This window comes from Medicago sativa, chromosome 7 (genome assembly GCF_051527215.1).
Source record: "Medicago sativa cultivar Bolivia chromosome 7, Bolivia_mono, whole genome shotgun sequence".
Taxonomy (NCBI): Eukaryota; Viridiplantae; Streptophyta; class Magnoliopsida; order Fabales; family Fabaceae; genus Medicago; species Medicago sativa.
In genome coordinates, this window is record NC_140755.1 from 58,646,257 (window position 1) to 58,655,750 (window position 9,494).

General features: G+C 33.8%; 1 protein-coding gene and 1 pseudogene across 2 annotated transcripts; both read right to left on the reverse strand.

Moving 5' to 3' along the window:
- Positions 1 to 2,531: 2,531 nt before the first annotated feature.
- On the reverse strand, positions 2,532 to 5,010 carry LOC146907178 (F-box/kelch-repeat protein At3g23880-like). The gene is made up of 3 exons (XM_085724379.1): positions 4,809 to 5,010; positions 3,990 to 4,431; positions 2,532 to 3,261 (listed from the first exon to the last, which is right to left on the reverse strand). Exons 1-3 carry the CDS (start codon positions 4,886 to 4,888, stop codon positions 2,608 to 2,610), a joined length of 1,176 nt encoding a protein of 391 aa, XP_085580505.1. The 5' UTR covers positions 4,889 to 5,010; the 3' UTR covers positions 2,532 to 2,607.
- Positions 5,011 to 6,629: 1,619 nt separating this feature from the next.
- LOC146907179 (uncharacterized) lies at positions 6,630 to 9,415 on the reverse strand (annotated as a pseudogene). Its single transcript, XR_015017577.1, has 7 exons — positions 9,014 to 9,415; positions 8,689 to 8,927; positions 8,376 to 8,594; positions 8,191 to 8,283; positions 8,005 to 8,109; positions 6,945 to 7,262; positions 6,630 to 6,839 (listed from the first exon to the last, which is right to left on the reverse strand). The product of XR_015017577.1 is annotated as an uncharacterized LOC146907179 (transcript).
- Between the last annotated feature and the right edge of the window lie 79 nt (positions 9,416 to 9,494).

Below are 9,494 nucleotides of genomic sequence, written 5' to 3' on the forward strand. Positions count from 1 at the left end.
CTTTGGCTATCTTCTTGTTTGCCACATTTTGTATGTTTTTAATCATCTTTGTCAATAATATATAATGCATTGATAATTACATGTTTTACCTTCTAAATCTATTTTTAATATTTTTTATGCTTCACAAATTTTTTTCTTCTTCTAATAATGGTACGTGTAGTGTATGTTGTTCCAATTTTAACTAACTAGCTTCACTAATTTTACAGTAATGTTCTCGATGAAGAACGTAGAAGCACAAAGTTGTGTCGGTTCCTGTTCAGTATTCGATAGTCACCTGTTATGTGGTATTAACAGTTGTTTTTGTTTTAGGCCTTTAGGTAATCCATTCGGCATATGTCTATCTACAGATGCTATGGAGATGGAAGAGGAGCATCCTAATTACTTCTGTGAGACTCATATGGATTGCACAAAGAAAGGAATTGAGAGCTTTTGCGCTCGTTATCCTAATTTTGATAACGAACATGGCTGGTGTTTTGCATCGAGCTCTGAGGCAGAACACATCTTCAGGATTGCCTCCTGGAATAAATTCACAAAAGAGATCTTGAAGATGCCATTCATTGCTTAATATTGATATCCTACCATGCATGATATCATGAACCTACTACTACTTTAAATAAACAAAATCTTTGTTTCCATCTCATAGTTGGATTTCAAAGATATCCATCTAATTTCAATAAATCATGCATGTGCCTGGGTTTGGCTATTTAATATTTGTTGTTACTTTGCAAGTAATGTTATAATTTATCCATTAGTCCTACTTTAATCCTTCTCATATATATTGTGGCTTCATTTCTTCCATTATTTACAGCTTACTTTGATACGCCACAAAAAATTAATACAATGTTATGAATTTTTTTGCCTCCCTAATTCCAACACCTTTACAATCCTCAAAGATCCATATGACAAATCCCTAAGATAGGAAACAGGTGGAACAGTGGCGCAAACAACCGAAAAAGAACCCAGAAACACATGAGTAAGCGGCGACGGGGATGGACTAAACAACCCAAAACACACTTGCTATTGGATATACACAAAATATCATGTCATGAAATTGCACTAAAAAATTTAAACATGCCCGCCAAATTGAAGGTTGTTGATTGTATCCATTAAGTGATATTATTCTAATCTTCATATATAAACCCAGAAATCACTACACTAGTGTGCACATAACCAAACTAATTACAAACAGTAATAAAACAATGAAGATAAAGTAAAGTGACCTTTACATTAGGGAAATGTTAACATAGCTACCAAAGATAGAAATCTTGCATCGGAAAATATGGAAATTTATTTCACAAAAGAATGAAATACAATTTTTCTCAATAAATACTTGTCTTTTATAGAAACCTTAACATGCGCCTTTAGAGCACATTTTACCATGACCCTTTACATTAAAATTATTCAGCAAAAAATACACAAAATCTTATGTAGCACTGATTAGCACGGGCCCTAATTGAACTGGATTTGATCAGCAGAGAACAAGAAACATGAGGGGAAGAGCAGGAGACGATCTAAGTCTGCCAATTAACTCACACATTATAATACATATAAGAAATTTCAACTAAACTGGGAAACCTAAAAACACTAATCATAGACAAAGTCTCAGCTGCAATTAGGGATGGAAAAAAAATCTGCAGTTATGTTTTGAGATTTATTTAATTTTTATATGCAAAAGTCTTAATGCCTTAGGAATCCTAGGGAGTGTGACATACCAAGTGAATTTTAATTGAACATAGAAACAGGGGGCTCAGATGGTGATCATGAGCTAATGGTCACTCTTTTCTGAACGTTGCATTATAAAATTTATTCTTTCGCTTTGGTAAGGTAGACGAGATATGATTGTCTGTTTGTAGAACTACTAAGGTAAGAAAGGGTGCAACAAATACAACATGACAGCTGCAAGGATGTAACAATCCCACGATCTCAGGGTAATTAATTACTCAAGGAAACAAATGGGATTTCAAGTATCCTAAGCACGGTTAATCTCTACAATCAAAAACAAATTTGTTTTATGTAATCAAACTCAACTGCTTTGCACAATCTAATCAAACTTGCAAACACCCCCCCCCCCCCCCCCCCCCCCCCCCCCCTCTTATTTTCTGTTTTAATAAGTGCGATTAGTTGCCTAGTTGAAACAACAAGAGACGATTTTACTTACTAATTTATTACTTAATATAGTTTGCTTCACGTGCCAAATTTAGTCATCAATCATCTGCACTTGCATAATATGAATTGTTATAATCTGCACTCTATTCAACATACATCACCTTGACCTTGACTCCCAACAGAGACCAAATAGTTTTTATCTTTATCATCATTCAAATCCAAATCCGTAGAATCACAATCAGTAGAACCAAAATCTGTAAAACCATGTTGTTTTCTGTCTATTCGTAAAACATTAACAAACAGAAATCGCATAAATAATCTAACATAGACAGAAATTAAAAAAAAAAATATCTAAAATAAGAACTCAAAAAGTAATGGAAATAATGTCACAGTTTAACTCAAAAAGTAAGGAAAACACAATTAAGTAACCATCAATAGTAAACATGCCACTTACATAATGTAACATAAATTTAGAAAAATAAATAGTTGTTGCATTGCAGCTTAATTTGGACAAGGACGAGGCAAAACCAAGCTCTGCATATGCTCATGAGCATAAAAAATGTTGTTGTTAGGAAGTTCAACATATTCAATTCTATTATCTCTCTGATTATACTTAATAACATCATTATTATTGTTATCAGCCAGCATCAGGACATCACCATTTTCAGACAAACACATCGGCACAAGCATAGGCTCCTTAAGTTGAAGATGTGCATAACTAACATTCACCAACCGAGTCCAAGACTCTTGAACCCCAAACTCTGTCATTTCCCACAAAACAAAATGTGTTCTCATGTAATCATAATAAAAGCATAGGCGGCCCCTCAAAACAACAAGCCTTGCTTCATCTTTGCGATGTTCATTAAATTTATAACCATCAGGCAACAACATATACTTGCATGTCTCCTTTTGTAGATCAAGTGAAAAAATAGCTAACTGATTGATGGTAACATCTTCCCATTCATATTTATGACATTTTGAGTTGGGCAATGCTAACCAGTTAACATTACCACTCACAAATGGTCCAATGAGACTGTCATACCATAGAATTGGAAAAGAGGGGCAAGCGATAATCTTTCTCCAACAACTATCACCCATGCAATGAACCCTCCCTTCCATTTCCTCTGTCGTACGATCCCAATACACCGCCACTACCTTGTGTGGAGAGTAAAAAGAAAATTATTCAAACAACACTAAGAAAATATATGGATGGACTTATTTGTGATTATCTATTGGAAAAACAACTTATATCTTCGATGAAAGCAATATGAATTTATTTTATCTTATGTGAAACAAATTGCTTACACATAAACACAAACACTTGAATAATAAGAGTTTATGTTATAAGCATTTAATTAAGTTGTTTATCCAAACAAGGTATAAATTATGTGCTTAAACTAGCGAACTGTATCCCTTAAAACCCAATTTTCAAAGATTGTTTATTTACATGTTCTGCTCTATTTGTAACCCACTTATTTTTTACAACTCAAGCACTATGGTTGTATATAATACAAGTGTCTTATACCCCCCAATAGGGTACAACCTAGGGGTGTTGGTTCAGATAAGAAAACCAAACCAAACAGAACCAAACTGGTTGCTACAAAAGGAACTGAACCAGTTTCGTTGATATTGAATTTGAACCCTAAACTCTAAGCATAGATTTTATCAATTTTTATTTAAAAACATATATCATCAATATTGAAGCAGAAATCTAGAAAGAAAACCAACCCTAAACACTAAAACATAGATACTCCCTCCGGTTTTAAGTGGAAGTTGAGTCAACAAAATATAGCTATATATTGTTGTTGACCGAACTTTTTCTTATTTTAGGATCTGAGGTAATATCTTATATTTTGGATTGGAGGTAGTATTATTTGACTAACCTTGTATGTGTCATTTAAATCATCGTATCCGAATCCAAGGTGCGGCATCTTTAAATCATTGCAATTATCAGGGGGGATGATCAAAATTGGTGAGTTTTTGGACACTAATCGTAAAGTAGGATTCCAGAATCGAAACCAAAATTCAAAATTGTAATCTTCTAATGACGACGATATATCACCAATTAAACAAACCAGGCCGTTGGCAGAGCCAATTGCAAGTGGATCAGAATTCCTTTCGAAACTGCGGCATTCGTCTTCTATGAAGATGGAGGAAGGGTGTTCAAGTAAAGGACGCACTGAGTATGGTATTTGGACCGAATAATCAGAAAAATGGTATGAGGTAAGTAGGGTGTGCGTATGTTTGTGTGATCTTTGAAGGTGGAGTTTTGCGAATGTTTTGTTAGAGATGAGTGATTTCCAGTATTTGGAAACGCGCCTGAATCTGACAAGAGAATTCGCCGGATATTAGAAATGGTGGTTGGGCCTAACACAACCCCACAAAACCGGCTTGTGAGGTGAGGATTGCCCCCACTTATAAATAAATTGTCAGGCCAACTCCTAACCGATGTGGGACTCTTAACACACCCCCTCACGCTCAGGATTGCACATCTGAAGCGTGAACATAAATGACGGGTGGCCCGATAACGGAAACCTGATGGCCCGATAACGGAAACCTGATAACAGGTGGCCCAAAGAATCGTGAAGAGGCTCTGATACCATATTAGAAATGGTGGTTGGGCCTAACACAACCCCACAAAACCGGCTTGTGAGGTGAGGATTGCCCCCACTTATAAATAAATTGTCAGGCCAACTCCTAACCGATGTGGGACTCTTGACACCGGAAGCCATGAAAGGATTTCGATTATGAGATCAGAAGGAAGAATCGGCAGAGAAGACATTGTGCTATTATCATCCACAAACCCTAAGGTAAATTGTAGAGACGGCTTCCAAGGGTTTCTCTCATAGCTTAAATAAAGATGGAAATAAGATGGCCCACCTTCTGCCTCATCCGGCCCACCCATCTCTTTGTATTTTAATGTGGTTGGTTTTTTTTTTTCTCTCAATTTAAAATCCATGTGATGATTTGTCAAAAAAAAAAATCCATGTGATGAAACCTATCATTTAGAAAGAAAAATATAGTTCCTTCAAAAAAAAAATATATAGTTGGTTTTTTTTTCTCAATTTAAAATCCATGTGATGAAACCTACCATTTAGAAAGAAAAATATGTATTTGTCTCATGAGCATAACCCAGTTGGTAGGGATATTGTGATATGTTCGAACCCCAAATTTTTAAGAATGAATTTATAGTATGACATAACGACATAGATAATGCGTACTTTTGTTGCATGTGATCGAAGTGAACCACTATGTTGTTAATCTCATTTTCTAGGTCAAGAAACCTTCCATTGCACCTTACATGAACTTGATTGCTTCTTCTTTCAAAAAAAAATGAACTTGATTGGTCCTTTCTATTTTTATTATTTATTTATATAAGTATTAATAAATTTGTGTCATCAACCTAGACCAAAAAAAAAATAAAAAAATTTGTCTCATCTACATATGTCTTCCAAATTTTGATTTTTGAAATTCAAATGTCTAAATTTGTATAAAACAATTTTAGGGGCAAATTTAGTGTTTTCTTTCATTTTCCACTAGCCCACAATTACTTTTTTCAATTTTCAATTGTTGGTGACCATTCACTACAAGAAAAATGCATTTTAACGTCTGTCAGAAACCCACACTGACTTGGTTAAAATGGACGCTAACATTGATTTACCGTTGAATTATCGTCGGAATTGGTGCAAGGCTAAAAAAGTTGAAGCTACCAGGCAGCGTCGGCATCCAGTCATTTCCTCTTCTTAAACACTTCATAGTTGCACTTAAAGTTCGCAATTTCTCTCTTCACCCGAGTTTTGAATACGAACTTCTCACACATTGGACCTTTATGGATAAAGTTACTGAATCTGTTGACGACAGCCTCTTATCCTCTTCTCAATCTTGATGAGCACCATGAAGAAAGACATGTGTGACGACAAAGACAAAATTAACTCTGCCTTCCTATGTACCTTCTTTATATCCCTATTCAAATTCGCAATGATTTTGCAGGATTTTTTCCATGTCTTCCGAGTCAAGAGATTTTAGCATCTCTTTCAACCTACAATGTGAGCCATTGTGGAAAATCGGTTCACTACAAGAAACTTGCCATTTAGCAACGGCAGAAACCGTTGGTAAAGGTCTCAAAAGCCGTTGCTATAGGTCATAAAACCTATACCAACGCCCATCTGCTACCGTCTAGGATACTATGCTTATACCAACGGCAAGAATGCCGTTGGTATAAGCTTATACCAACGGAAAATTAGCTTGATGCTATAGGTTTCGGAGCTATAGCAACGGCATTTTACACCTATTAAATAGCTTTAGTCAACCTCCATATCCGTTGGTATAGGACCAAAATGTCCGTTGCTATAGGTTCTCTCTTTTTTTTTTAATAAAATTCACCCTAATATAAATATTTTTTAATAATAATAAAATTTTCACAATAATTCCTGGCCAAAAAAATAATATTTTCGGCAATACTTTTTTATTGCACTACACAAAATTTAAGGTAACGTAAAAAAAAATTAATTATATGATCAAAGTAGTAAGTCTTACAAACATATCAAAATAACAAAATAATGTCAATTTTATATAATAACCAACACAAAAATAGATACGAAATCAAAAAAACATTAGATTGAGCCTAAACATATCCAAGATAAAATCAATTTCTAATCTTCCTCTCTTTCGTCTTCATCACTGCATCGACTTCAAGAATTTATCTGGTTTGGAGTACTAGCACCATCTGTGGCCTATTAAAAATAAAAATAAAATATGTTACAAACTCTACTTAATTCATGTTATCATAATATTCGAAATCTAAACTCGAAAAGTAAAATATCAATTATATAATATACCTGTTTTGCAGCTTGTAAAATATCATTCAAATCTTCTTGAGATAATCGATTTTGTATCACTGACATCATATTTGCCATAAACACATTTGTCCTCTCTTGACTTTCTCGCATTTTCTTAAGTTCATCCCTCAATTCTTGATTTTCAAACAAAGAAGCTTTTGATTTCTTAGGTTTGGGAATATTGCCTATACAACGCACATGTCCCCTCTTTTCAGCTCCTTTTACTCGAGAATAAATGTCATTCTTCCAAGGCATATGACTTTGTGTCCCAACCGATTGAGAAGTTTCTGCCTCATTATTATATTTGTTTAGTTCTTCCTGAAAAATTATAAGATATATAGATTATAAGAATACATTTTAAAATATAATTCATTAATATGACAATCAAAACAATTGAAAAGGGTCAATTTTATGTCATAATCATAACAGAAATGTTCATTAAAATAGAACAATTGAACATAATTCAGAACAGAATTCAAAACAGAGTTTATTAATTTAAAACAAAATTCAGAACATAATTAAATTAGAACTGAACCAGAACAATTAAAACAGAATAAGCAGGATCAAAGTAATGGTTGTGGATGGTCATTCGAATAGGGGACCGCTCATTCGAATATATCAGTTATTTGTAACAACTAGTTCAATTTTACCAACAATAAAAACACATAGCATCATGACAAGACAATCCGAAATGAGGCCAACATAAATAACAAAATTCCCCACCTGAATGGCATCATAAAAATCATTCAAAGGAAACTAACTGAACTATACTTGCAAAACAAACTTCAGAACAGAATTCAATCAGAGCAATTGAACCAGAACAATTGTTTCAGAACAATTAAAATTGAATAAGCAAGTCCAATTTTATGTCACAATCAGAACATAATTCGGAACAATTAAAACAGAACAATTGAACCAGTTTCAATTCTTACGGTCATAATTCAATTTTATAAAACATTCAATTTTATACAACAACCAGGGATCCAATTTCATTGATTTAACATATCGTTTCAGTATAAGTTATAGAATCAAAAAAGGTATGAACGAAAGAAAGTCTTACTATAAATCTTGCAGCATGTTCATTAACAATTGAACCATCTTTACGAGTACGTGTATCAATGTAAATCTCTTTGCGCGTGGGCGACACTCCTTTGGCTTTTTCTTTCTAATACCAAACAAATGAAATTATAAGTGATTTGTTTTATAAATACAATTTATTCAATTACAAGTTCAAATATTAACTAACCTTCTCATTGATCAATTTTGGGAGACTTTTTGTACCCATGCAATGAATATCTTCATATCTTTTACGATTCTGACTATTCTTTTTACTTTCTTTCTACAATTGATACAACATAATGTTATTCGAAAGAAGGAACCAAGTTCGAAGATTTTTATAGTATGATAATATCTCTTTTAAATTTGACTTACTTGTGCCTCTTCAGAAAACCAATGATGAACCAATTCACGATATTGACTTCGGTCAACTCGAGAATCTAGTACAGCATTTGCAACTTCTTCTTCCGTTTTACTTGCGTCAAATGTCCTTCCTTTTATAGAACACTTCAATTGTTTCCACTTCATATTCATCTCATGTATCAGATTTTCTCTTGTAGTCTCATTCATAGGAGGATCAAACCCAAAGAATTTCTACACATATATAGATGTGTTAAGTAAATACAGCATTAGTGATAAAAAAATAAATTGGGTACATAATTATTTAAATATATTGTTAATATAATACCTCTATTTGCAAAACCATGTCATTCTTATTCTTAGCAGGCATATCTTTCCAAGATGTGAGATTAATTGGAGCATATTGTTTCCTTCGAACCAAACTCCCTATGAAACGAGTAAGAGTCGACCCTTCGTCACCAATGAATCGACCGCGCTTGTCCATCTTAACAACTATGTAACTTTTAGGATCCATTTCCCACACATCATACATTCTTGTTGGGCCTCTTTTTTTCTTGGGTTGAACATCTACAAGCAAAACAGATGTTATATAATTCAAACATAAACAATATATAAAATAAATTACAAAAACAGAAACTATATATAATTGAAACCTTTATTAATTTCTAGTTCTTCTTCTGCTTCTATATCTGAAGGAATATAGTAGGAATCTTCAGACTCATGTGTGACAACTTCCACATGACTTAGGTTGGGCCTAGTTTCTTCAACATTGCTTCCTTGGGCATGAGTTGAGGTTATATGAGTTTCTTCTGCATTACTTCCTTGGGCATGAGTGGAGGTTGGATGAGTTTCTTCAACATTACTTCCTTGTGCATGAGTTGAGGCTGTATGAGTTGCACTAGTTCCTTGGCTTGAGTCTTTTAACCTACGACTCCCAATATTCAGTTTTCTCTTCTTTGCCATTGCTGCAATACTTTAAATTAAGTGAGTGATGAACACAAACTTGCACTAGTATGACGACCATAAAAAGTAATAAGTCAAGTCCAATTGCATACAACAAGCAAAACATTCACTAAACATTTTGAGCAATAGTATGATGACCATAAAATACAAAGGGAATGATAAAATATAGAA